Source organism: Prinia subflava, chromosome 3 (genome assembly GCF_021018805.1).
Source record: "Prinia subflava isolate CZ2003 ecotype Zambia chromosome 3, Cam_Psub_1.2, whole genome shotgun sequence".
Lineage (NCBI taxonomy): Eukaryota > Metazoa > Chordata > Aves > Passeriformes > Cisticolidae > Prinia > Prinia subflava.
This window is the reverse complement of record NC_086249.1, coordinates 15,918,258-15,946,187: the sequence shown is the minus strand read 5'-3', so window position 1 is coordinate 15,946,187 and position 27,930 is coordinate 15,918,258. Positions and strand designations below refer to the sequence as shown.

At 44.3% G+C, this 27,930-nt stretch overlaps 2 protein-coding genes across 4 annotated transcripts in view; one reads left to right on the top strand and one right to left on the bottom strand.

Annotated features, from left to right (window-relative positions):
• SIDT1 (SID1 transmembrane family member 1) overlaps nucleotides 1–4,056 on the top strand; it is a 42,385-nt gene extending 38,329 nt beyond the window's left edge. For both annotated transcript variants that reach the window (XM_063394007.1, XM_063394008.1), the window contains exon 25: nucleotides 96–4,056. In XM_063394007.1, the coding sequence (XP_063250077.1) occupies nucleotides 96–158 (63 nt within the window). In that variant the 3' untranslated portion in view covers nucleotides 159–4,056. The remainder of the gene's footprint in view (nucleotides 1–95) is intronic.
• The window catches only part of USF3 (upstream transcription factor family member 3), a 35,707-nt gene continuing 11,629 nt past the window's right edge, over nucleotides 3,853–27,930 (bottom strand). For both annotated transcript variants that reach the window (XM_063394006.1, XM_063394005.1), the window contains 5 exons: nucleotides 24,218–24,282; nucleotides 22,249–22,277; nucleotides 19,843–19,925; nucleotides 18,707–18,803; nucleotides 3,853–17,631 (listed from right to left, as the gene is read on the bottom strand). In XM_063394006.1, the coding sequence (XP_063250076.1) occupies nucleotides 11,162–17,631; nucleotides 18,707–18,803; nucleotides 19,843–19,925; nucleotides 22,249–22,277; nucleotides 24,218–24,264 (6,726 nt within the window). In that variant the 5' untranslated portion in view covers nucleotides 24,265–24,282 and the 3' untranslated portion in view covers nucleotides 3,853–11,161. The remainder of the gene's footprint in view (nucleotides 17,632–18,706; nucleotides 18,804–19,842; nucleotides 19,926–22,248; nucleotides 22,278–24,217; nucleotides 24,283–27,930) is intronic.

Sequence of the window (27,930 nt, the reverse complement as noted above, 5' to 3'; positions counted from 1 at the left end):
TGTGAATACCTCCCATAAAGGCAAGGCCTGAAGGTCTGAAAGGAAGACCTCCCTGGCCAGCAAGACCTGAATCCGGCTTGCACTTTCCTCCTCAGGTCCTGCTGACGCTGGATGATGACCTGGATACGGTGCGCAGGGACAAGATCCCAGTGTTCTGAGTCCCCAGGGACGGGGCAGAGGTGTCCCAAAGCACTCAGCCAAAGGCACTGGGCCACTGGTGTCTGTGGAGAATGAGCCTGCTTCCATGGCCAGCAGCCCAGGGGAGCAGGGGAACCGGATCCCGCGGCAGGCATGAAGGGTGCTGTGGCAGCTGAGGTGGGACCAGGAGGGAAGATGATGTTACTCCTTTCCCACCCCATCGTCTGGGGCAGGCTTGATCCAGAGGCCCAGGCCAGTGCACAGCCCTCTTGCTTGTGGGTGCAGTGGGTGCTGGAGCCAGTGAGGAGGGAGGAAACAGGAGGGAGGCATGTTAGAGACCTTTGCTTCCCTTCCTTCCTGCTGATGTGCTCCACTTCCTCTCTGGTGAGCAGGCTTGAGAAGTGCCATGCAAATCTTCCTGCACAGGGAGCTAATGCCTGCACCCTGCAGTCTGCTGCCCTCGGCGAGTCCCTTCAGCAGCACAAGGAGAGCATTTGGTTCCTGTACTGCAGCAGCCGAGGGAGCAAAGGACTCCAAAATGAGGTGGCAGTGGGGGGACTGTGTTTTCTTTTTTCCTCTTTTCATTGGAGAGACTCCTTCGGTAGCTGGTGGGGAGCCATGGTACCAAGGCTGCAGCGTTGGTGGGAGGTGGTGAACTAGAGCTGCCTCTGAGGGCTCTGCCAGGCTCAGTCTCCTGCCTCGCTCTGCTGCAGCCTCTCTGTCGCTCCTGTGGAACAGCCACACTCCTCTGGCAGCTCTGGTGCTGGCACTTGGCAGTGCTGCTCTCTGTGCAGCACCACAAGCGCTCTCCTCAAACGACCCTGAGAGAGCCCACACAGCAAAGCCACAGCCTTGTGTGGCAGCCCTTGGCTCCTGCTGTGTGCCTTGCTAAAGGGACAGGGTGGAACAGGGAGGTTTTCCAAAGCCTCAGACTTTCTCCTCTCATGAGCTTGCCTTGGACAACCTTGGCAAAGCAGGTTCCCTTATGGGCTGGAGGGTGAAGGAGATTTTTGGGGCAGTTGTTGTTGAGATGTGGACCAAATTTTCTTCTCCAACTTGTCGGAATCTGAAATGAGTTTTTTAATGGCTTCTGCATTCTTTCCAGTTTCTTAGTTATTTAAAAAAACCAAGAATAAGGTGTGAATTATTTCAGGCCTCACATCCAAAGTGAGACCTGTTTTGCTAATTTGCAATTAAAAAGTGTTCTTTGAGGCCTGCTGTCCTTATTCTTGTCTGCCTGAGCATTTTTACTTCAGTGTATGTGAATGGAGCCAGTGATGCAAAGGTTTCATTCCACTTCTGCTTACTAAAGCCGGTGACTGGTGATGTTTTACTCCAAGGGTCTGTATCTCCTTGAGGAGTTTTGCAGCAGCTGGTTTTTAGTTTTTTCCAAGTTGGAGTTTGTTGAGATGGTCAATAAAATGGATGTTCCTGGTTCCCTGCCCTGCAGGTTGATCTGAATTCATCTTGCTCCTGCTCTCAGCAGCAGCAGAGACAGCAATTAGGGCAGAGAGGTGCCCAGGGGTGTCACACAGCTGCTGCCATCCTTGGGACTGTCACAGGCCTTTCCAGAGTGTAGGTGTGGATGACCTGCTTGTTCTCTTAACCAAATTGCCTTTGTGAGGCTACACAGAGTAAAGAACAGACACTGTTGTCACTGTTGTCCCTTGGGCAGGGTGAGGAGAGGGCTGGAGGAGGAATGACACAAGAGGCTGCCAACTTTTATCTTCCTGAGCAGAGCTGTGCTGCTCTGGAGGGTGTTGGGGTAGCTGTGCCAGGCTGAAGGAGGACCTCTGTGCCCCCAAATTTGTCCAGTTCTGGGGGCACATTTTTATATAATATACTTTCTCCCTGTGTTTTCATAATCTGTAGTCTCAGACCTTGTTCCAAGCTCATGTTTGTTTCTAGACAGGAAGCTGGTTATCTTATCTAAATTGAAAAGTGAGGAAAAAATAATGTTGAACAGCAGTTGGAAGGCTCAGCGTAGGAGGTGGAACAGCATATGGGCTCGCTGAGCTGAGCAGAGATGAGCACAGCATGCAATGGTAAGGTGGTAGCAGGGAGGGAGAGGGGGGCTGGAGAACAGCACAGAATGAACGGAAAACCATGACAGAATTCAATTAAATACAAGGAAAGGCACCTCAAGCCTGAGAGACGGGAGGAGGTGTTGGAACCGTCTCCCTGCTGCTTCTCTGCTTCCAGCTTGCTGCATCCATTTAAAAAATTTCCTCTTAGCCTTGCCCTGCCTGGTGAGCTCAGTTTGTGCTTCAGCTCTCCCACCTGGTGGCCTCCTCCACGTCTGTGGCTGCTGGGGGGTCTGCCTGGACACCCGGGCACTCTGTGCTCCCAGCTGTCCTAGGCACACTTGGCTCTACAGCCCCTGCCCCAGAAATGCAGCTTGTCTCCAGTGCTGCTCTCCTTCTCCGGCCTCTTCCCTCGGGCAGGAGGAGCAGCACATGGGGACATGGGGGACCCTCAGTCCCTGATCTGCAGGGGTCATGCTGTTCTTTTCTCTCCTTTCCCTGCTCACAGAGGGAGAGAGATGTAGGGGTAAAAGCAGAGCAGCACCATGGAATTGTGTTGGGAGGTGAGGGGGCTTTTTTGCTGCCCATGGTTTGGTAGTGGAGTCCCTGCTTCCTCCTGCTGTGCCCACGCTTGGGATAAACTGCTGTCACAGTTCCTGAAAGGGAAACAAACTGTGCCACAGGCAGGGACACCTCCTACTAGAACAAGTTGCATCCAATCAGGCCTTTCTAGAGATGGTGCATCCACCACCACTCTGGACAATCTGTTCTAGTGTTTTACCACTCTCATAGTAAAAAACGTCTCTCTTACATTCAATATATTCCCTGTTTTCTCAGGAAATGTAGGTAATGTTGTTTGCCAGTACAACTGAAAGGAGAAGGAAGCAGCTGCTGTACAATGCTAATATCCCCTCACAGGTTAGGAAAACTACCAGTCGTGAGCTGTTACAGCTCCCCCTCGAGCCTCTGGCCTGGCAGAAGAGCAGCCAAGGCAGGGGGAATGCACTGCAGTGAGAAAGAGCAAGGCAGCTCCCTTGTGTCCTGTTTCCCCTCCCCTCTGCTGTGACTGAACTGTACACTGGCCGTCACTGACGGAACAAAAGCCTCTCTGTCTTAATACTAAACTTCAGCCTTTTTTTAAATTAAGACTTTCCCTAAAGGCAACTTCCATGCCTGCAAGAATGTTGAGGTTTACAAGCCAGGTTTTCTGGAGCCCCTGAAAAGAATTGTTTCCTAGTAACTCTGTCAACTTCAGTACTGTGCAATCTCCCAAAAAAGCCTTTACTTACCTTGCAGGGTCTTTGTACTGCTCTCATCCAAACCGCATCCTTTAGCTTCAAACTGTGACAAAATAACTGTCTCAGACCACTTCCAAACCAATGCAAGGGCACTGTGATGAGAAGCATTTTAGAAAATGAAGTTGTATCTCAACAGTGATCGCTGTCACCAGGGCAGGGACAGCACCTGCCGTGAATTTTTTAGATACTACACAATCAGTATTTATTTCTTCTGAATTATGTAGTTTTATATTTCCAACTAACACAGTGCATTACTCTGGTATATGCAGAGAATGTACATCAGGGGGAAACTCTGACTGCAAAGCTTTTATTTTTACCTCTACTTAAGAGTGAACAGCATAGCTTTCTGTGGGGAAAGAAGCTGTACCAACAAGAACACAATATTCAAGGAGTGTTTTTCTCTTTTTTTAATAAAATACTATCATGTTCATATCTATACAAATAATTATTACAACTATTAAACAAAGTATTACATTTAACAATAGAAATCTCAGAACTCTGAACAAGATCATGGTTTGGGATATTTACACCTGAATGCAACACGTTTGTAAAAAGATGTCAAAATAAACAGAGCAAGATCTTATTTACAATTGGAAGATGATGTTCCTGTTCATTCATTATAGATTTCTACTGCAGAGTTCCTATTTTCCATTACAAAATAGTAAGGACTTTCCACTGGGACTGTATCCAAGTCATTTACAGCTGTATAAAACAGAAGCACAGCAGAATACTCTGGACTGAATATAAATAATTTACATTGTGGAGGGCAACAGCATCTTTGATTAATCTCCTGTGGCAAAATCCATACTTGCTTCCCTTCTCACAGTGAGCAGGCAGGAACAGGGTGCAAACCCTCACGAGCTCTGTTGTTTCACATTTGTGACTGCCAGAACAGCAGCACATATTGCAGACTTGGAAACCTTCTCATAAAGATACTTCTGGTGAGGCAGAAAAAAAGGCGCCTTTTTTTAAAAAAATTATCTCATAAAAACTGGTATCAGCAAATAATAAATGGTGTCTGTGTAACTAAGCAGGGCTTGCTCGCAGAGAGTATGAATTTGTGTTGTCAGGACAAAAAACCTCTGCTAAATCTCACCAGTTCACAGAGCAACCTCCTCTCAGTGGGAATAAAGCCTTGGTGCTCTGAGGTTTCCAATTTACAGATTACAGAGGCAGTAGGAAATTGAAAACACCCTCACACAAACCTGTGTCTGCAACCCATGCTGGATCATGGCAGTGGGAGAAGGGAACAGCAGTAGGTGGTAACAGGTCAGGTGATAGCAAAGAATGGATCTCCTTATAGCACTGTATCAGAAAACAAAACAACTATGAATGACCTGGTATAGACAGATTCAATGCTACTCTGTTTTGCCAGGGAAATGGGATCATTATTAAAGTGATGAGCATCAAACTTACGAAGGGAACAGCAAAAGATGACAGCTCTTAGCACAATCAGTCATCCACAAACAGCGGGAGTCTGACTGAGTCCTTAAGCCAGGACTGCACAAGTACCTCAGAAAAGGTGAAAAGACAACAGGAGACCAGAAATAATTAAATGGCCCTTCTTCTCCAGCCATGCTCTCTGCAAGTTGCCCTGCCACATGACTTGTTTCCTGCAACAGCACTACAGACACCAACCACAGTAGCAGCAGCAGCAGCACAGCTTTAAAGTGCAGTAGGAAATCTGTGCAAAGTTCTGGAGGCTGAGACTAGCACCGTGCTTTTTTTTTCAGGGAGGTGCTCTCCCAGCTGGGCAGCAGCACAGTGACAAGATGGAAGCATGAGCTGGAAAACCCATTCCAGTAAGGCTCAGCCCCCAGCTCAAATCACTTCAGTTCTTGTTTTCTTTAACTGTTCCTAAATGGGGTCCTTTCAAGAAAAATGTATATAAATATTAACACATTCCTGTTTTATTGCCTGCTTTCATATTAGGCTGTCTCTGCTCTTAATCTTCTAGGCTGTTTAAGAGATTAATATGGACTACACTGACATACATGCAATCCAGCCCAATATTACTTACTAGTGTTTGTTGAAGTCATTTAGGCCAAGCTGAAATGCCTGTCTGCTGTGGCAGTCCCACCCCAGCTGTGCCCAGCCTTTCCCTTACACTGCTGGTTTTTCTAAATTAAGCAGTACTGGGTATTTTTCCTTCCATCAAAGCAAAAAGACCTGTGTAAGCAATCTTCAGAAAAAGTATTATGAAAGAGAAAATGCCATTCTCAGGCTAACAAACTGCAGCTAAACCTTAAAATCTTTCCCAAGTATATATTGAAAAACAAAGGAACTGTTAATTGCTGGGTAGTCCTCAGGAGGAAAAGAAAACTGTCATGTTTTGACAAGCAATGTCATCAATGCTTGCTGAAGAAAATGTATTTGTCAAGTGGTTTTCATAATAAGTAAAGCAGAATCATTCCATCTGCAGAAGCTCCTTTTTCAAACTGCCCTCTCCAAGCACAGATCAAGGTAAGGTGAGCCTTATCAACCTGACAGCTAAGTACAACAGGTTCAATGGGAGAGGAAAGGAAAACTGAAAAGGACTTGTAAGATGTTGCATTTGCTCCTCTTCCTGTGAGCAGAGCCTGGGGAAAGTCCTTCCTGGGGCAGGACTGAGACACCGACATGTCAGTGCCACAAACTGACATACAAGACTAAGTGCAAGAAGCCTGGTGGATAGGGAATGGCAGGTGGGATTAGTTTACAGTGACAAGGAAACCACCAAACAATTTAATAATTAAAAACTAACAGAAATTTAACATCTAATTTCCTCTCTTTTGATGTGAAATATCCCGTCCCTCACTGTTCCTCCTAAAGGCAAAAAAGCATGAACATGAGAGAAGCTGAAACCCACAAGCTGCTCTCAGACCACAGGACCAGGCCAGGTTCAACACTGAAAGCCCATCTTGGGCAGTCAGTTACACCAAAAGGCTACACAACAGATCCAATTAAAGTTGAAAGTAATTAAAGTTATCTAGAGGACAGTCAGCAGTGTAAATATCAGAATTTGGATGAATGTCTTGATACGAGGCCCTCACAGAGAGGTCTGCCTACCTTTCTTGTCACAGCAGTCTCCTGATCCCACACCGACGCCATGGGACCATTTAGCATCACTTACAGCATGTAAAGAGACTCAGAACTTCAACAGAAATTGCCACATTCAGGGAGGGGAATGAAATGATATTTCTCCATCCTGGTCTCATCAGGTTTCAGAAAGAGGCCTGAGAAGGATGACAAAGTGCCCTGTCACAACAAAATACAATCCTCCAAAGACCAGAGCTCACACAGTAAGTAATTCTCAGCCACACACTGCAAAATTGTGCAGGTCCTGCAAAATTGTGCAGGTCCTGTGAAATCCCAACAGTCTTTGTATGGCTGAAATGCCTGTGCTGTGATTCCCTGCACTGCAGGCATCCTGTGAGCGAGAAGGAGCTGGTTTTGGTTGTCTTTGTAACAGAAAGGGGAGTTGTGAAAGTTACTGACAGTTACTGCCTCTTCAGAAAATGATGTGCAGCATAAAAAATCCCAAATAAAATCACAGTTGACATATTCTATTGTGACGACTCAGGACTGCATTTAACTTTGAGACAACAGCAGTAAATACGGAGGAATAAGAAAACAGGTATTTCAGTTGAAAGGGACCTATAATGATCATCCACTCCAGCTGCCTGGAGTGCCTCCGTCCACTTCAGGACTGAGCATGTTGTCCAAATGCCTCTTAAACATGCTTGAGGCATCAACTACCCTTCTAGCAAGCCTGTTCCAGTGTCTGACCATCCTCCTGGTAAAGAAATGCTTTCCAATGTCCAGTCTGAACCTCCTTTAGTGCCCCTTTGAGCCATTCCCATGTGTCCTGCCAGTGGACCCCAGGGAGAAGAGATCAGCACCTCCCTCTGCACTTCCCCTGTCAGGGAGCTGCAGAGAGCGAGGAGACTGGCTATCCAGATCCCTCTCCAAAGCACATGTCAACAGCACCTCCAAATTTGGTATCATCAGCAAGCTTGCCAATGTGTTCAACTCCTGTATCCAGATCAGTGATAAATATACTGGATAGAACTGGCCCTGGAACTGAGCCCAAAGCAACACTGCTGGTCACCAGGTGCCAGCCAGACTCAGCCCCATTGACTCTAAGTCCTTTGAGCTCTGCCCTTCAGCCAGTTCTTCACCCAGCACACCATGAACTTATTAATCCCCCAGCTGAGCAGCTTGTCCAGATGCTGTAAGGGACAGTATCCAAAGCATTACTAAAATGCAGAAAAATTACATCTACTGCCTTCCCTTCACCCACTAGGTGGGTGACCTTATCACAGAAGAGTATCAAATTACCTAGACAGCACTTCAGCTTTGTGATCTCATGCTGCCTGTGTCTGATGGCTGCATTACTCCTTAAACTCCTTTCAACAGTACCCAGTATAATATTCACAATTTTTCCAGGAACTCAAGACTCTCACAGTCTGTAGTTCTCTGTATTCTTCCCTCATGCCCTTTCTGTAGACTGGAACAACACTGGCTACCTTCCTGTCAGCAGGGACCTGTCCAGATCCTAGGCCTTTTGTAGATGATCGAGCAGGATCCTGCTGTATGTCCTGCTTGCTCCATCAGTACTCTGGGATGAATCCTATCTGGTCAAGTGGATCTGTGGACATTCAAGCATTGCAACAGCTTTAAGTTTATATGCTCTCTCCAGTTTTCATAGACATCATAAAGTAGTATAGTTTTCCCAGCAGAGGGAACGGTTTTCTGTGAATGTCTGGAATGATGAGCAGGATTAGCATCCTTATATAAAGTCCTAGAAGCCAGGGCTTAATTTTTTATTAGTTTGTCTGGAAAGCCAAACCCATTGCTGCACGCACAATCCCATTTAAAGAGAACAAGAATGGGGGCGTTTACTTCCCTCCTCAAAGGCCAGACAAGTGTGTCATACACAGAGTTTTTGCTGCTTCAATCCCCATCCTTACCATCCAGAACCCATGGAACAGTCATTGTCATGGAACGCACCACCTGAGGCAGACCCTTTGACACCTCCTGCACTACAGACACGCCTTTGTTCGAGTCTCACCAGGGCACACCCAGACCTGCAGTTGGCTTAGCTAGTTTGAGGTTGAGAACTGACCCATTCCTGACTCCTGCATGTGGTGACTGCACTGTGGCAGAGAGAAACTGCCTTGCTGTGAACTGAAATACTCAATTACTTATAAGAAACAGAGAACTGATGCACCACTTAGTGTCTTAAGATAAGCTCCACCTGAATTAAATCATGATTCCAGGCAGAAAGACACCTGGGGGTACTGTTTGACAGCTGACTGAACATGAGCCAGCAGTGTGCCCTGGTGGCCAAGAAGGCAAATGACATCCTGGCCTGTATCTGCTGAGGCCACACCTCGACTGCTGTGTCCAGTTCTGGGCCCCTCAGTTTAGGAAGGACGCTGAGACCCTTGAGCACATCCAGAGGAGGCAACGAGGCTGGAGAGGGGCTTGGAATACAAGCCCTGTGAGGAATGACTGAGGGAGCTGGGGTTGTTTAGCCTGGAGAAAAGAAGGCTCAGGGGAAGCATTATGACTCTCTACAACTTCCTGAAAGGTGGCTGTAGTCAGGTGGGGTCAGTCTCTTCTCCCAGGCAACCACTGACAGAATGAGAGGACACAACCTCAAGCTACACCAGGGGAAGTTCAGGTTAGATGTCAGAAAAAAATTATTCACTGAAAGATTGATTTGGCAATGGAACTGTCTGCCCAGGGAGGTGGTTGGAGTCACCATCCCTGGACATGTTTAAAAAAAGACTGGACATGGCATTCAGTGTCATGGTTTAGTTGATGAGGAGGTGTTAGGTTAGATCATAGGTGGACTTGATGATCTCAAAGGTATTTTCCAACCTAGTTCATTCTATGAATCCCAACCAGGATCAGAACTGTTTTACTTCACCTGCAGGACAACACCAGACCACAGGTTACAAGAGCAGAGACATTGTGAGGACAAACTACAGACACAGCCCAATTATTTTTGATGTTAAAGCCTCCTTACTTTCCTGGATCAGTGTAAAAGGGCTTAGCAAAACTAAAGTCTGGGCAGTCAAGCTGTGGAAAACTGTTCTAGGTACCTCTTTGTGGGTCCTGTTCGTGGACATGGAGGAACATCTTTCCCTCTTTCACAGAAAAAGAAACAAAATTAAATATCGCAGGGAGCCTGCTCCTGTCCCTGTCCTCACCAGAAGCTTCTGACAGGTCCCAGGAGCAACAAGATGATGCACTGGTGAGCAATGCACAAGCAGAGGATGACTGCATGCCAGGGAACCTAAAGTTATTATGGTGTTTGAAGAATCAAACCCAGAATGGTACATCCAAACACATAAAAGACAAATATTTCTGCCCTGTTTGAAGAAAAAGCACACTGCAGAGACATTAAATAAATAAAATTTACCTAATTCTTCCCTTTCTTTCAAAAGAATTAGAACCAAATTTGTGAAAGTACTGGAAACTCAGCCAGCACACACACATTCACTCCATCTCTCATGCATCTACAAACACATCATCCTTCTTCAAATTCCAATGTCTTCCTGTGTATTTCACCTTCAACCCATCCATGTTCATCCATATTCCTCCTTCAGCCGCAATCACACAGGTTTAGATAAAAGGTGCATTCAAGTGCAGAGTACTGATATTAACTCAGGCTCAATCCTATTAGCAATATCAAGTAAAAACTGTGCCCCCAGAAATCTCCACTCATTTTGTGGGATGTGACAGGCTCAGTCCTCTTCCTATGTGCTGCCTGGTACAACAAAGGACCGTCACTCACAGAAAGCAGAAAGCTGGTGTTAGAGCATGGGCCAAAGAAAGTAGGGGGGGGGGGGGGAAAAGACATTCAGAAGGTGCTAAACAAAGTACAAAACCCACCCTGAGGTAACTTGCAGCAATCAACAATGAAATGGCAACAAACATTGCTGCTGTCTCTGCTGACTGCACCAGGAGTTGTGAGCTACACTGAAACACTGACTGAGTTCAGCAGTAACTGAAGCCACTGTTGAAACAGATCCAAACACGATTCTAGGAAACAGAAAGTCATGGGTTAAAGAAATCTAAATTTTCTAAAACAGTATTTTTAATTGCTTACCATGGGAGCACACAGTAATTTTCACCAGGTAAAGTCAGCCTTAAGTCAAGTGCATGTGACAAGCTTGACAGACAAAAGCTGCACAACAAAGGTCTTTTCCAATCAGCACTGGGTTAACACAGACTTGACTTGTGTTGGAGCTCCTGAAGATATTTTACAAAGGAAAAAGAGAAACCCAAACCATTCCAAGCTCCTATGCAGTTTCAGGTAAACACATCAGGAACAAACCACCACCTGTAGCACTTGTTTCCTATGTCCCATACAGATGCTCTCACTCCATGAATTACTGAAGGCGGCCCTCACCTTGGGACAACTGGACATCAAACTTGATTGTTGGAAAATCAACAACCAATATTTGCACAGCTCTCAATATTGCATCCTTACCATTTCCTAGTAAGTAAGCATTGCTATAGGCACTGGTGCTTTAGAGTTAGTAAGGTGGGTGGAAATATGATGTGTATTTAAATATGGAAAGTACCACATACATACATTTAGGCAAATAAACAGTGATGCGATGAATGGTGTCTCCAGGTAAGATCTGCTTCCTTCTTCTTAAATATATAAACAACACATCAGACCAGAAGTCAGTCTGCCGGTTTTCATACAGCTGAGCTGCAGTCATGACCTAAAATATGGCTTATATTGTGGGCAGGGCGGTTTGAGGGCTGCTTGGAAGAGTCTGAAGCAGATGTGTTTGCAATGGAAAGCAAAGGCGACATTGCTGAGCCATCTGGAGGAAGAGCTGTGGCTATTTCTGGAAACAAAGAAGTTAAGTTAAAATTGGATAAGTGAGATGTGTTAGTCATGTGCATTGGTGGCATATCTGGAAGCAAAGGAAAACTTGGCTGAGCAAAACCAACAGGCCTGGGAGGAGACAAAATGGATCCAAATCGATTGTTTAAACCTCCACTGCTCGGCTTCTCCGCGCTTGGGTTTGGAAACATTTGATTGGGAAAGTAAGGGATAGAAATGTCATTGGAGAGGGTAGGGTGGGCAGGAGAGTAAGGTGGATAGAAGGATGGCAGTGTATTCTGAGGATCAACTGGGATTAGAGCTGGTGTCCGAGTGGCACTAGGCTGAGTGACTGGTGGGATGAAAGAAGCATTAGCATTTATTGGTGGATTCATGCCACCCTCCGGAATAAAAGGGAATCCAAAATTCTGGGAGAGAGTATGTTGGTCAGGGGCCGCATTATCGTTGGACACTTGAGGGCCATCAGACATAAATCGGACAATGCTTCCTCTTTTTTCTATCGTGGACTGTTGGCGCCCAAGGATCATGCTGCCACTGGTGGACAGAGGAAGATGGGGAAGACTAGGGTCAAAGACATTTCCATGTCTCTGATTTCCTGATCGATTCCTTTCGGGCTGACGTATTTTAGAACCTCCATTGTCTTGCAGAGGATGCCTCGAGCGCTGAGTGACCGAAGAATTGGGCTGACGAACAGAAGGCTGCCCTTGCTCGCCATTCCCATGAGACACTGCAGGGTGAGGGTGAGTTGGCCTCACAACTCCATGCATATTGCTGGAAACGGGTGTATTCATATGGTTCTTAGTTCCATGACTGTCCGACATCCTCATGGGGTTGGACTTCTGCACAGAGATGTTTGGGCTTGTATTGCGACCCTGAATGTCTCCTGAGGAAGAAGAACTCGAAAAAGGAATAGTCAGTGAAGTGTTCCTTGTGTTAATTGCTCCAATGGACATGTCACAGCTTTCCCTGCTCTGGCCATCACCATCCCTTCGGATGTGGACACTCTCCCGTGCTGGGGGACAGTTGTACTCGATTGTGGAGGAGGCACCACACTGCGTGTTCCTTTGATGTTCTGGGATTGACCTTTGGCTTCCACTGACTTGATCTCCAAGGTGAGGGGCGAGCAAACTCTGCATGAAACTTTGGTGGCACGTGTTCTCATTTTCCCTTGATGGCAGGGTATTCCCGGTTGGAATACCCTGTAGTGGCTGGTAGGGCAGTCTCTTCTGCCTCTCTATGGATGGCGCAGCATTCTGACCGATTCGGAACGCTTGTGACTGCATGCCCCGGAGGGATGACACAGAATTGCCAATTTCACTGTTTCTTGAAGCCTGCACATCGAAATTGCCTGTCGGTTGTTGATTGGGTCCAGAGGGCTTAAATGTCTGGCAGTCAGAAAGACGCTGCACATCTGAGCCAACTGTATGGTCGACCGACAAGCGGCCCTGCATATTATGAATCGCCAACCCTTTACTTCTAGAAACATCTAGATAGCTTCTCATTTCAAGCTGGTCAGAAACCCTAGGGCCTTGGAGAGATATCCCTATTCTCTGCTCCGAATTAGAGGGTGTCTTCCCAATGAGAGCCTCAGCAGAGTAGCTGGAAACTCTGTTTCTTTCCTGCCTGTGAGGGGTGCATGTCATATCTGATGGTCTGGTTACGATACTGGCCTGGGACACCATTTGCTGCTCTAAGCCCCTTGAAGTCATAAGTCTTTGCATCTGATTGTGCCCTGACACGTGTTCTGAAGTGGAACCTTGCTGTCTGCTGCCAACATCCTGTTGCTGTTGATGCATAATATCCTGATTGATATGGCTCTGAGGGTGGTTATGGTGGTTTCTGCTTGTAGCAGGATTTTCACAGTTCTTTTCAGGCTGAGAAGCTCCAAAGTGCTGCTGCATCTGCTGCTGCATTTGTTGGTGGTGAGGATGGGGCTGACCACCTTTCTGCCGTGTTTGATCACTTCCATGGTGTTTTTGCTGCAGAGAAAGCTGTGTGGCTTGCGTTCCCTGGATGAGATTTCGTTTCTTTTGCATCTGCACCTCCTGCTGTATCGTTCGCTGTTGGTGAACACTGTGGGGTTGAGAGTGGACTGAGTTTTCCCCGTGAGTGACGTGGTGCTGCAGCTGGTACAAGTGGTGCCTGTCTCTCAACTGCCCCGCCTGCTGCTGCTTCAGGTACGGGTGATTACTGTGAAGGTGAGAGATGCCTTGGCCAGGGACATGTTGAATTGGCTGCAAGTGCTGCCCTGCCTGGCCTGGCTGCTCGGAAAGTGGTGGCTGAGAACCACACTGAACTTCAGTTTGTCTCAAAGCCGGCGTTACGAAATTGCTGTTAGGTGGGAATAACCTATTGAGGCCATCAGCGTGCCCTTGATTGCTCACTGGTGCCACTGAATTGGATGAATTAGGAGGAATCTGTCCAACCAGCATCTGTGTCTGATCAGCAATACCCTCTGGTGTTCGGTTCATCAGGGCCATCCCCTCAAGCCTTATGGGTGCTGTCTGGCACTGCTTTTGCCTCTTTGCTGTGGAAAGCAGAAGGTCATCCTGAACGGCCCTCTTGGCAGAGTCTTTGCGACCTTCATGGTTTTGCTGCTTTAAGTGTGATTCCTGCAGCTGGGGAGCCTGCATGGTGCTTGCCCTGATAGCATTCAGTTGTTCCTGAGAATATTCACTCATCAGAACAGGTCCTGGAGACGGATTGATGTATGTGCTAGATGGAAGGGAGAGGCTCACAGTTGCAGGGACACTTGCAGGCTCTGAAGACTGGGATAAACCCGAGCAACTCACCAGGGGATGGACAATGCGGCTCTGGTGTATCAGATTATTCACACTTAGACTGGTTATGCTGGGTGTCTGGGAAGTGGAAATCTGCAAAGGAGTGTTTGATGTTTCCACACCTCCTACAGAGCAACTTGGCTTCTCAGCCTGCCTGTCGACATTTGTCTGTACTGTTTCACGAGCACTGAATTTGTTCGGTGCTGCTTCCAGAGGCCCTGTGTTGTTTTCTTTCACTGACTGAGGTTTAAAAGGCTGTTGCTCTCTCTCCAAAGGTGCAACCTCAGACTTAGAGATGACATCCCTCGTGTTAACCTGAATTCCCCCTCCACCTTTCTCAAGGCTTTCCTGGTCAAAAATAGCTCTCGCTGCAAGAGCTACAATGTCAGTCTGTTCTGAAAATGTGCAGCTGTTACAGGTACTGGTTGAGGTGCTGCTTGTGACGTCTTCTCTGGTGGAATCTGGCAACATAGATGCCACTGAGAAGCCTCGACTGCTGCCAGAGCTGGTTGACATGGGGGAGTCTGCCTGCCTGCTAGTGATAAGGGAAGCACTGACTACTTCCTGATCAGAGATGCAGGAGTGAGACTGGGAGAGAGTGTCACTTTCCGTATTCATCAGCAAGAGTTCCTGCTTCTCAGGCAAATCAACATTTGATTCTGCTGATTTAGAGTTTTCCATAGGAAAATTAGAATGCTCCCCCTGAACAGTAAATGAAGAGTTTTTTTCCACAGCTGTTCTTTCCTTTGTGAGATCAGACAGCATTTTTGTTAGACCCTGTCCTTCTAACAAGTCTGCATCTTGCATTACCACTGAGGAATCCTGCGCAATGTTGCAGGACTCTGAAATCATTCCTGCCTTGGAAGTATGACCTGCTGTGTTGCTCTGTACTGCTGAAGCCCCATTTGCAACCTGCAAATGTGTCACCTGTCCTTCTTTACGGGAGGATGTTAAGGTGTTGGGGGGTTCGCAGGGTTTGGGAGACCCTGACAAGACAGAGGCAGTCGGTGGGTGGCTCTGAGATCCCTGGGCCTGCTGGCGAGGGGCAGCATCTTTGGCTGGTGGTGGAGCGAGCAGCAGCTGCTCTGACACTACAGACTGCAGCGGTGAGGAAGCAGGCACCTCTGCCGAGCTCAGCTCTGGAGCAGAGGGGGTTTTCACTGCCTGTTTGGAGCTCGCAGTCTCTTTGGAAGGAGAGTCAGAAATGCTGACCCCGCCCGGTGCAGCCGTGCCGCCCGCCTGCGATGTGGTGACAGCCTGTGACGCTGCTGGGGCGTTTTCCGGCAGCCCTTCGCCATTTGAAGGCTTTGCCACTGCTTCTGCAGGAGCACAGTCCACCTTCCCTGCATCTTTGCAGGGAACTGCTGGGCAGGACACTTTATTATTGACTGCTTGGTGTTTCTTTGTGCTTGGCTTTTTGTTTGTCCTTTTTGATTTTGCACCGGATGGCAAGCCAGCAGCCGCTTTTTGTGGGGAAGCATTTATGGAATTAGATGCACTGGTTAATACCGAAACCTCTGCAGGCACTGAAGATGCCACAGAAGTTGGCAATGACACGCAGTTGACTGTGGCAATCTGGTTATTGACAGTTGCAGGATTGGTGGGGTGGCTGAGAGACAAGTGCAAGCAGCTCTGTCCAGCCATTTGCGATATGCTTTGATTGAGGTTAGCTAAAGCACCAAACGTATTGAGGGCAACATTGGTATTTGGATCTTCGCTGGTGGTGGGCTGAATAATTTGCATAGGGGCTTGGTTTGAAGCTCCAGATGAAGACATCACAGGCTGCAATGCAAAAAGCTGCCCATTTAATGAGATAGTCTGAGGGTGCTGTTGACTGGACATGGTCACTGAAAATGTCTGTGTAGAGCTAGAAGATGGCAAAGAAGATGGCCTTGGTAATATATGGACAAGGTGTTTCCCTCCAAAAGTCTGTGGAAGAGAGGCATTTTGCATGGAGCCGCTGGAGTTGGTGACTGCAGTCGGCCCATTCACGGGAACTCTTACAGAAGCAGAAGGCTGAGCAGAGAGGAGAGGAAGAGGATTCTGATTTGCAGCTTGTATAATTACAATTTGCTGACTAACATTTTGGCTGGGAACTTCTGCTCTCACAATGGGTGGGCAGGGAGCAGGGTTTGGAGGCTGGAGAATGATGACATTCTGGTTAGCTGGTGCTCCTGTCACAGCTGAGGCAACTGGCTGAGCCATCTGAATCACCTGCATAGCTGAGTTTAATGGAAGGATACTTCCTGCAGCCTGAGCTTTAACCTGTGGCTGGCTGATTAAAGGCTGTATAGGTACAGGTGGGCACGAGGGCAAGGTAACTACAATCTGTTCAGCTGCCTGGCCATCCCCAGGCAGAGAAGCATGCAAACTGATACTTGTAGTCAAAGGCCTGCTGTGGGCAGAAGACACAGTCCCAGCACCATTGACTGGCTCGTTGAGGAGGGCAGTCATTATCCCAGAGGGTGTCTGGCTCAGCGGCTGAACAGTGTTTCCTGCCAGCTGCAAAGTCGTCCACGTGGTCTGTGTGTTCCCAGCTGAAGGCATCCGGGTAAGGCTACTCATGTTTTTCAACTCTGAAGTGCCAACACCTGAAGAGCCTGAAAAAGACCAGCAGTTCTCCAGGGGACTGGCAGCCAGAGTGCTTATTGCTGTCACAGCCTTAACTCCTTCTGCTGCAGACGTCGCAGGCGTCCCAGCACTGCTGACCACGTCCGTACTTTTGAGCACATTTGCAGAAGAGCAGCTCTCTGCAGCAGACAGTCTCTCAGGTGGCACACAAGCTGTGTCTGTGGTTGAAATGGCACAGCTCTCCTGGAGGTCACTCCTGGAATTCTGTGTGTTTGAGCAAGTCGCATTCACCTGTTGAACTTGGGAGGTTTCCACAGAGGCACTGGAAGGAAGGCTGGTTCCCTGTGGGAGTGTTTTCTTTGTTGATTTGGCGCCCTCCTCATTGTTTTTACTTTTGGGTGGATTTTGCTCATTCTGAGATGCATTATTTGAAGAGCACTGTAGTTCCTGTTCTGCTGCAGGTCGAGGTGTGCTCTGTGAGCTGGCAGGAGCAGCGGTGGGCACACCTCGCTCGTTCTCCGTGGTGGTGAGCTCCAGAACGTTCCCTGCTGGAGCCGTCTGTGCGGATGCCAGTGGAGAAACTGTAGGTTGTGACCATGGCTTATTTTCTGTGGGATAAATACCAGCAATAGTCACAGGAGTCACTAGGTTGCAAGTTCTCTGAACTGGCACAACATTGGCTGTTTGCTTTTGTAAATTATGACCAACATTAAATGTTATTCCCTGCACAGATGCTCCCTGGTTATTTCCATTGGGTTGAGTCCCATTTGAATAGACAATGATGTTCTTTTGAACCTGATCACTGGGAATAACAACTGAGACCTTGGCGTTTTTGAGGTTTCCTTTCCAGTGGATTGTAGGGTCATCATACAAGCAAATGTCATTTGCTTTCAGTAGCTCGATGTATCTCCCGTTTTCCTTTTGCAGTTCGTCCAGCTGTTTCCGGAGTTTTTTTATCTCTTCAGCTACAAAAAGTGAGAGCACTCCATTACATCAGCACCAGAGCAAATAATGAAATAATGCTACCACGTGATTTAGAGAGTAAACACTGTGTAGTAACGAGATAATTTGTAGACATAAATTGAATAAATTGTTGATAAGGTATGTTCTTTTCAAATGGTTAGCACAACCTATGTGCTCTTATCCTGATAAGTCTCTACTGAATGGCAAAGTGTATGAGTTTCACAGACTACTCCATTACCCATAGCAGGATATATCAAATTACTTAGGAAAAAACATTAGGACTAACTCAGATGAAACTGAATTAATAAAAACAGTTTAATTCCTGAAGGAAAGAACATTAATCTTTTTCTTTTCCCTGCTCTTTTGCAAACACCAAAACTGTTTTAATTGATAATCTTACAGCTTTCCAGAAGAATTAAATTTCATCACATCTAAAAATTACAGGGAAAATGAAATACAAAGCACTCATGTAAAGCCACCAAAACTGGCAATGCACTTGGGAGATGGCTCACTAAACTGGGAAAATCACAATAAAGCAGAAATAAAAATCACAAACCACAACATTAGCTCTGAGATTATTTCTGTCATACCTCCATCACTGTGCTTTTATACATCTATTTAAGTAAATTTTATATGATGCATTATATTTTTATAAAATGAGCTGTTACAACTTTTACAGCTTTTCAAAGGAAGAAAAAAGCTTTATGAATGAAGAAAACTTCATCTTTTCGATGAAAAAAAAATCTAACTGAAGTTTGTCAGAAATCATTCTGGTCCCTATAGCAGAATAAACTGGGGCAGTATGTACCAGATGAGGCCACATCACCTATGAGCTCTGTAATCAGTTTACATCAAAATGCAATTGCTTTATTATCTCATAGCTACGTGCCAGAACACTCACTTGGGCATCATGTTGGCTTTTTGGTTCAAGATAATCTAAGCAGCTGTATTTTTCCTATATGTGCATGATTCCTGGGATCCCCATTTGTGGTTCCAGGCTTTGTTGTTAGTCAGTACAGAGACACAGCAGAAGTGAGGGAGAGAAACCCCAGAGCCCCCAGTAGCATCTGTACTTACCCTGCTCGTTGTTCCCTCCATTTAACAGAAGCTCATCATTCTGTCTTTTCATTTCTGTTATATACTTAAAAGCCTGATCCAGGATCATGTTCTTGCTCTGTAAAAGAAAACACACATAAAATTAGGAGAAAGGTCTAGAATTTGTAAATCCATTAGTGATGAGGCTGCACTTATTCCAAGAGGTCTTTATGTTAAAAATATGCTCTGAATATCACTGGGTAGGGTTTGTTTTCTTTTGGTTTGGTTTGGGTTGGGTTTTTTGGAGGTTGTCTTTTGGTTTGGTTGCTTTTGTAAGATGAAAGTACAGGTTTTGTGAGTGATACTGACCCTAAAACCCTGTGAGACTTTAGAGAATAACATTTTCAGTGCTGGAGCTGACACTTTATGATGCCCAGAGCTAGATAACTAAGATCACAGATCCTGAACAGCCAGCATCCTTTCTTGCTGATCAGCCTAAAATTCATGTTCACTAATAAACATACACATCTCATGAAATTTCCAGGATACTGCCTTGTAAATATTTTATTAGAAAGGAAACAAACATGGAACAACTGTCCAGGGAGATATATGCATAACTTTGAAAGCAGTATGCTAGGGAATATGGGAAGAGAAAATAACCCATCCACAATCATCTTTTTATGAAACTATGCTTATTCTGCCTGCAAAACCTTTGTTCACTTCTTAATTTCTTCTACTGTTCAGTAGGAACAGTCTCTGCTGGGGATTCCTCTATCTTGAAAAAGATGCTTCTGTGCATCAGCCTCAGAGCATTTGTCTTTCTCCATCTTTTGCAAGGAGACCATCTTAAATTACTGTTATTATCATTTCAGTTTCTGAATTGCTTTCAAGCCACTATATGAAGGATGACAAAAATAAGCAGTTATATGCAACAATTTCAGATAAAATGCTCAAAATCTGTGTAACTACATTCATGTGACCCTGCACTTCCAAAAAGGATTCTATTACAAGTAGTTTTTAAAATACTAACAACTAGTGATATTTTTGAGTATATTAATTCACACAGTTTTGCCTTCTTGCTAATACAAATAGTAAAATAACTATTTATACTTCTACAGACAAAGAAACATTTGAATGTTTGACAGGAAACTTGTATGCACCTCTGGATGGACACTCACCTGCTTAAGTGCTGGAGAGCAGGGAATAAGTTCTCCAATTCTGTTTATCCCAGCATTAATCTTCTTCTTTCGATGTCTCTCCACTTAAGCAAAAATAATACGTACTGTGTCATCTGGTTGGGCAAGTTAGCACAACAGCAGCACAACTAGGACAATGTAACAGCTTGCAAATACATTATTTCATTACACATTGGAACCTGGAGTAACATGAGTGAGGAAGAAAGTTCGTCTAAAGTAAACTTCAGTTATCAAATTAACACTCAGTGGAATCAAAGAGCCGTAACGCAAGTAGCTATACCTTTAAAAGGTGAGGATATTTTGGACTCCTTCATGAAAAAGTAAAGTTCCTCCAACTCAAAATTCAGGTTTTGAAACTGCTTTCCAACACAGTTTTATGACACTCTCTTCATAAGACAGACTGATTAAGTTTAGGCATACAGAATGCAAATGAACAAAGATTATGGAAAGAATCAATTTCAGATTTGGGAAGCAAACTCATGTCTCTTAAATTCTAATGTCAAATTTAGCACCAGAAGAGAAATAATGTGGAATTTATCTGTCTTCAGACCTAATTTTAAATTTATATTAACAGAGCAGCCAGCCAACACTGAACACAGTTGAAGCTCTAGGTATGTGGACTATCAGCTACTCTTTTCTATGTCCAAAGGTTTAACTGTTCCATAAGGTCCACCTGACTGGGAGTTAAGAAAATATTGAATGGAGAGTAGTTCCAGTGAATTATCTATTTTGGAGAAGGTCATTAAATGCTTCATTTATAGTCTTCTATTGATACCATTTACTTCTTCAATAGGTCTGAATATTGGCAGAAAGGATCTGTACTGTGAGTCTAGGAGTGTAAATACTTCTGGGTATGTTTTTTACAGACAGTATCTCTGTTTTCCATCCACCACAGTCAGCCTCTTTCAAATAGAGTTAACTCTCATGTAGCTTTTTTTTTTTTTTTTTAATGGAAATATTTTCATGTTCTAGACAAAACTATTAGATGGAAAAAGTCCTATCATGGCTTTGTCAGGACTCAAACCCTTGTGTTGTTCATTCAGGGTGCTGAATGAACTTTTTAATTTGTGCAGTTGCTCTGCTTTTGGTGGAACACAGAAACAAACTGTGACCTGCAGGTGAGTGTATTTCATTTTACTCCTTTACGAAAGACTCACTAATTTAATCTAAACAGTCTTATTTCAGCAGCCTGTCACTTCAATTTACCTTTCTCAAACTTTTTTTTTTTGTATTTCAGGAGAGACTGCTGGCATTGACAGATACAGGCCTAAATACACTAAATGCAGCAAGACAAAGTGTCTTGTGCAAGAAATTAACCATATAAATTACAGCACCCCTGTAAAAATTAAAACACAGGATACCTGGGACTTAGTCTTTATATATCTTACTAATACATACAGATATCACAGTGTTTGTGAAGTGCTACTCTTTTGTTTTGGTAATATTTGCAACACTTCCCTCAGCTTTCCCAGATATTAATGACTAAGAAAGTACAGGCTTGGAAGGAGCTGGTCCCCCCATACTGCAGAGTTCAGCCCAGGTGATAAAGATTTTGGAAAGCTATCAACAAGTGAAACAGGAACTGGGAATTCCAATAAGGTCAGCAATCTTAGAAGTAAACTTGATACGCCTGTTTCCCGATTCTTCTCAATTCTCAAGGAATTGGCCACACCCTGAGCGCACTCAAGCACAACACTGCACAGGCTTCACATGGAAACTGCTCAGTGGTTTTTCCAGCTGAATTAGTGAAGACCATGTGATACTGCTGTTCAGTAACAGAAGAACTGCAATCAATTTCTTTGGATAAACCAGGCCAAAGCCTGCCAGACTATTCCCCAGTCCATCTTTCTGTTCCTACTTGTAGAAGATGCCATTGGCACTAGACACTGACTGGGTGCTGCCCAAGGGATGCGACTCCTGCAACGTACAGCCAACATTTGCCAGAATTTCTGAGCTCTCAGCATCCAACTGGGTGACTTAGGAAAAGGCTAGAGGAATACTTCTAAATCCAGAGAGCCTCTAAAGCTCTAAGGTAGGAAATTTGTCTCTGTTTTGACAGAGGTGGATATTAGTTGCATGTGAATGTCTTTGCAGTTGTTTTCCTTTGGAATTGAACACAGCAGCAATTCTTTACTTCTTAATTTACTAGCTTTGGAAAGGCAGGGGCATGGTGCTCCTTCATACTTTGACTTTGTACTGTGGAAAACAGCAAACTAGAAACAATCTGCACAGCTATTTTTTGCAAGGACACAGAAAGGTGTTTGACAGGATGAGGCTTTTGCAGTGTACCAGACTCCTGTGGAGGAACCTTCTCCATGCCAAGTTTTACCTCACTCCAAAGTATCTGTGCTTATTTCCAGACCAAACAGCAAAGCATGATGCTCCTACCTGCATTATGTGTCTCCCGGTTTTTCTTTCTGTGAAACACAGAGGGAAAAGACTCATGTGAAACTGAAGGTTAAAGATCTGCATACAAACAAATACTTCTTTTATTCTTTCTATTACAGCTAAAAGTACTCAATATTATAGTCTGCTCTGTGAACTGGAACAGCAGAAGTCACAATCAGATGTTCTTAGACATTGGTATTACACAGTTTCTAACAAAAATTTGTTCATGTTCAGACTTAAATCAATTGCAATATAACAAGGCACAGTGTAATATTCCACTTGATTATTGGTACATATTTATTATGGACAGAAGAGTTTTTAAGTTCCTGTTATACTGTGCAGTGTTCAAAAAGGCCAAAGATTTTTAAAAAATAGTTTTGTTTCTGAGGAACAAGACAGTTAGGTATTTGTCTGAAATGTTGCTTTCACATTCACTGGATCACTGAAACAGGAAAAAACTTTACCATTCCAGTTGATTTTCCAGCCACATTGCCTTCAAACATCATAGGCTTCTGGTGTAAAAGAGGCTTCCTTTGTGAGAGAAACCAAAAATACTGATCCTCTGCAGCTGCTGTTCTTTACTGTCTCAAAATTCTGAATAGGTGTGATTTGGGCATGTGAGGGTTGTGTTTGGTTTCAGATTTTCACCTGGGACTACTGGACTGATGGCAACAGTCATTGTGCAATGCCCCAAACTGCTTTATTGGCAGGCAATACATTTCAAATATATACTCTACATATATAAATAAGATGCACTATACACATGCACTGACAAATACTTCCAGGAAGTACAGTAAAGCAAAGCATGTGTTTTCTGAAAAAAAAGCAAAATTACAGAAAAAAAAACTATTTCAAAAAATTTCTGTCCAGCAGCACACTCTCAGTCTAGATGTCTGCTAGGGTATGCAAACAGCAGAGTAGCATCTTCTGCTGTCCTTTTTGACTGCTACAGAACACTCCAAAAGTAACAAGGAATCTGAGGTAAGAATGCATGATACATGTGGAAGAGGTGTGATTACTCTGAAGCACAGTATATCCTTTATGCTTTGAGTTGATACTTATTTCTGGTAACTCACTAAAGACAGTGTGCACTTAGAACAGCCTAGACAAGGATTAGGAGACAGTGATATTACTGTTACAGGTCAGACCTAGAGACATCTGCTAAGAAATAATGCTTGATTATGATCATTAATACTAAATATGCACAAGAATATAAGGACTGGAGAGACCCAGCTGTCCTGTTCTGCCATTACAGAACACAAAACACTCTATTATTCAGGTAAGAAAGAGTTGCGAAATCTTGCAAAGACTGAAAAACTTTCTGTAGGACAAATCAGTGTTCTCTCTGAGCTTTTCTTGATCATAAATCATAGTCTACATGGTTACCTAGTATAAGATGAATGCTGCATTTAACTAAGGACTGAAGAACTCCCCTACCAATCAGGTATTAGATCACTCATGTTAATGCAGAGGAACAAAACTGTGGAAAAGTTCTAGTGAGTGCTAAGTCACTTTGTTACAAATTTTCGTCATAGTGTTGCTGTACAACCTCAAGGTGTACTTTGAGTTCCAGCAGAGATTTGAGATGTATGATTCAGATTCCACTGGGAGCTGAGGAAGAGATGTAAATTACCCTGTGAAAATTACTATAGTTACCCCCTGAGATCTACAAGCAGCCTACACAAAAATAGAGGCTGTGCTCTAACCAAGGCAGCAACGCAGTTCTACACACATCAGAATAGTGAAGTAATTAAAGAACCTCTTTTGCCTAAGTGACCCCAGTAGATACATCTTTAACAAATAGGTTGGTATAGACAAGGCAAGAGAGAAACTTTTGGATCAATCCTGATAACACACAGAACTTCTTGTCCATACCCTTAATGCCAAACTTCCAGCTAGAATTTTCGTAACTGCAACATGACCGCAGACCTTGGAGCTACTAAATGATCATTTTCCCACAGAAACTCACCGATGTTGCTTCTTAGTAGGTGTCTCATTCTCTGTCATCTCTGGCATGGTTTCGGAGAAGAGAGCCTGAGGAAAAATCATGGAAGGAATTAACAGCTCCTGGACTTTTCTGACTTCTTAGCCCATGACATTTACATAGCTTTGCCTTGGACCACAAGGACAGGGCCCTACTGCAGTGCAGGCACAAGTCCATTCCCTTGACTCAGAGCAGTTGATTTTGGTACATTAAGCACATTACAGGATGTTTTGCAAAACCTGTCTGTAATGAACTGGTTTCCATTTCCTTGATTACTTTAAATATAAAAACTATTACAGTCCCAACCACTTTAAGCAAACGAGAAGAGAATATGACTGCTTTTCAAATGGGAAGAGGAACAGCTGAATTCTCTCTCACCAGCCCTTCCTCACTGAATCTGCACTCAATTCCCAGTTTGAAATAAAGCATGAATGCTAAGCAAAGAACAAGCTACAATTAAGACATTTCATTAACTACAAATTCAGAGCGCTCTTAATGCAGCAGATTACAAAACTTACTTGCTATTAAATTGCTGTACAGAATTAAAATGACCCAAAATGACACCCCTACATTCTCAGATATGTAAAATTCAGTCAAAATTAAAGTTATGAAATTAAGTTATAAATAACAGCCTAAATAATTGCACCTAACTTGTGCTCATCTTGAACAGATTGGTAGCCTGTGTTTAGATAAACAAAAACATAAAAATACACAAAAGATGAGATTAAGTCAATGACGGTTGAACATGTATCTACCAGAGAAATGAATTTTAGAGAGCAAGTGACATAAGTATACTGTAGATGACAAAAGGAAAAGATAGATCTGGTTTTTGATACATCTGAGCTCCATATTTACTTTCACAGTTCCATTCACTCTCTCACCAACCAACCTGTTATTGCAACTCTTCTCACGGGCCCTCAAAACTGCTTGTGGCTTCACCCTTCCCTGGCTCCTCCTGGAAAGCTCACTGGCCTCTTTTAACAGGCTTCATGCCTTTAGGGTATTTTTTTGTCTGTTTGTTTGGACTGCAAGGAAGTGGGGATGGTTTATAACATAACTTTAAACACAGAGCAGTTTTTAATGTAAACTGAGTCTACCACTACTGGCACTGACATCAAAAACAAACCTCCAAAATAATGTCCTTACAAACCAGAAAGCCAGACACCTATGGAGCCCCCAAAGCACCAGAGGATACACTTCACAAAGTGCTTTGTGCACACACCTGTGTGTATGTGTGTGTGTGTTAAACCAACAGAAATAATCTGTATTGTACCAGAACTGAATTCAATACCGCTTTTCAGCATTTATACTTTAGAAGTTAAGTGAATGTAGTGCATTCAGTAAAGATCAGAGGAGGAGAAACATTAGGGCTCATGGTGTTTATCACTCTAATCTTGAAGTACCTTCTCGGTTCCAGGGAAGACTTGAGAGGTGTTGGCAAACCATAAAATAAAGCAAACAAGAAACAACCTAAGAATAGATCTAACTCAGGGAACTCAAAGTGCCTGAAGATTTCAGGAACATAATTCAACTCCACCTACACAACAGTGTTCACACTACCACAAAACTGGACACAATCCTCTCTTGAGATGAGTTACAGCATGCCACTGCCTCACAGGGTGCTACACACAGCCACCACAGCCCTCTGCAGCCCAGCCATGGGAGCACATCACTTTCTATTTGTATCCCTCCACAGACTTTGCTTTCTCCGTGCTCACTGACCATGCTCTGCATAAATTAGGAAAACACCTGACAGAGTTAACAGTCTTTTTCTGTGGGAGGAAGCAGTGGTGCAACTTTAGCACTTCCATGCACGCTCTTATAAATTGTTATCTCATCTTTAAAACAAGATTTCTTCTCCTTTGAATCCAATTAGCTTACTTTACTAACAAATTTATTTGAGTTTATATGTACTACAATTAATCCAGTTGTTATCCCAGGTTGTCCAAGTAAAAACTCACAAGTCTGAAAGCCAGGAAAGCCAGTTTTGCACCCAAGGCATCCATAACTTATCCCTCCTGTGTACAGCTGGAGAGGGTCAGTAGTACTCACTGATTGTAGCTGCATTCGCTGTACCAAGTGATGCTGAAGGGGTAGCTGGGAGACTTCAGCAGATAAGCAATTCTGATTATGAAAAACCCCAAAAACCTGGTTAGAGCCCAGCCATCTTGGACGCTGATGGCAACCAGAGAGGTGTTCAGGTGTACACGGAGTGACTGAGGCCAGCACACCTCCTTTCAGCAGAGTTTCCAGTGTGCCAAAGCAGCCCAGCAGAATGTGTATCCATTAAGGCTACCAGCAGAGACAGGAGAAGCACAGCAGCTGCCTGGTGACACTACACTTGTATGTCCATCCCTGAGGCAGCACCTTGTGGAGCAGGTGAAATAACTACTCAAGGGGGCAAAGGGGTCATTTAATTTAGTGTACAGTAATTTAGTACAGTACTGTTTCTGTTAAGTGAGGATGTGAGCCCACGGGCATAGTTCTGGTAAAGCAAAGCTCTCAAACATGCTTAGTGAAAGGAAGATGCTGGATTGTATTGTGTGGCAGTCGTGGACCCTGTTTCTTGATTTCTGCACCACTCATAGGGACACAGCTGATGTGTCTGTTATTGGGCATTATGAGACCATAGCAAATATGCAGGAAATCAAAGAGCAAAAAGATGAAAGAGATCTTAGTTTCGGTGAACTTAGCATTTTTCAAAGACTAACGTATTCACCAAAAAACCATATTTTTTTAACCTTGCAAATTTATACACCTTGAGAACCAAAGGGCTATTTCTGTATTGCAGTGTATTTAACATAGAGAGCATTAATGTGTTTTTACATGGCCAGCTGCCATGCAGGCCTGCAGATAAAGCACAACTGTGTGAAGGTAAGGGTGTAAAAAAGCAGCCACCCACAAATCCCCTTCCCCAGAAGAGACACACGGCTGCTCTGACTCCAGCTGCACAGTCCAGAACACACTCACAACCCCAGCCTCCCCCTGCCTTAAGTCACAGCACCCACTTCTCCCTCCTGACATCAGCTCTCCATACTCCCATATTTTGGCTTCTTCTGTGTCCATTCAACAAAGTTCTTTTTCTTAACAGCAGCCATCCCTATCTCCCAAAGTCATGATACACACAATATTCCAATTGCCTTATTTCTTCCTGCTGAGCAAATGCTGAAATGATTCAGCAATTCATAATATATAGCATTCTGGAAGACAGATGGACAAGGCCTTAGTGAAAATTTGTGCTGTAATTTATTAATACAGTTTCTAACCACTTTTTGATCCTGGAAAAGGAATAGAAGATCTTTACTACATGTCAAAGATTCCATTTCTTTCTTCCTCCTCTGCCCTTTTTTAAAAATGTCAGTAAGCTTCTTCCAAGTGATGCTGTTCCCTGCATATTTCAAGCCATTTGCTGCCACACTGAGTATAAGCCTCACAAATGTAAACTTAAAGTCTGTATTTGATATGCTTCAGTTCCACTGGGACCTGCAGCCCATTTCATATGGGAGACATGGCACAGGAATGCCATGACTGTTACTCTAATTTCACTTTACTGTGGAATTACTTCAGGTGAAGTTTATCAGTTTACCACTCAACCAAAACACTTTCATGGTCCCAATAAGAAAAAGCAAGGCTGTACACTATCTAATTAACCAATTAGTTTATTTTTAGCTCCACTGAAAAGAGGTGGTTACATTTCT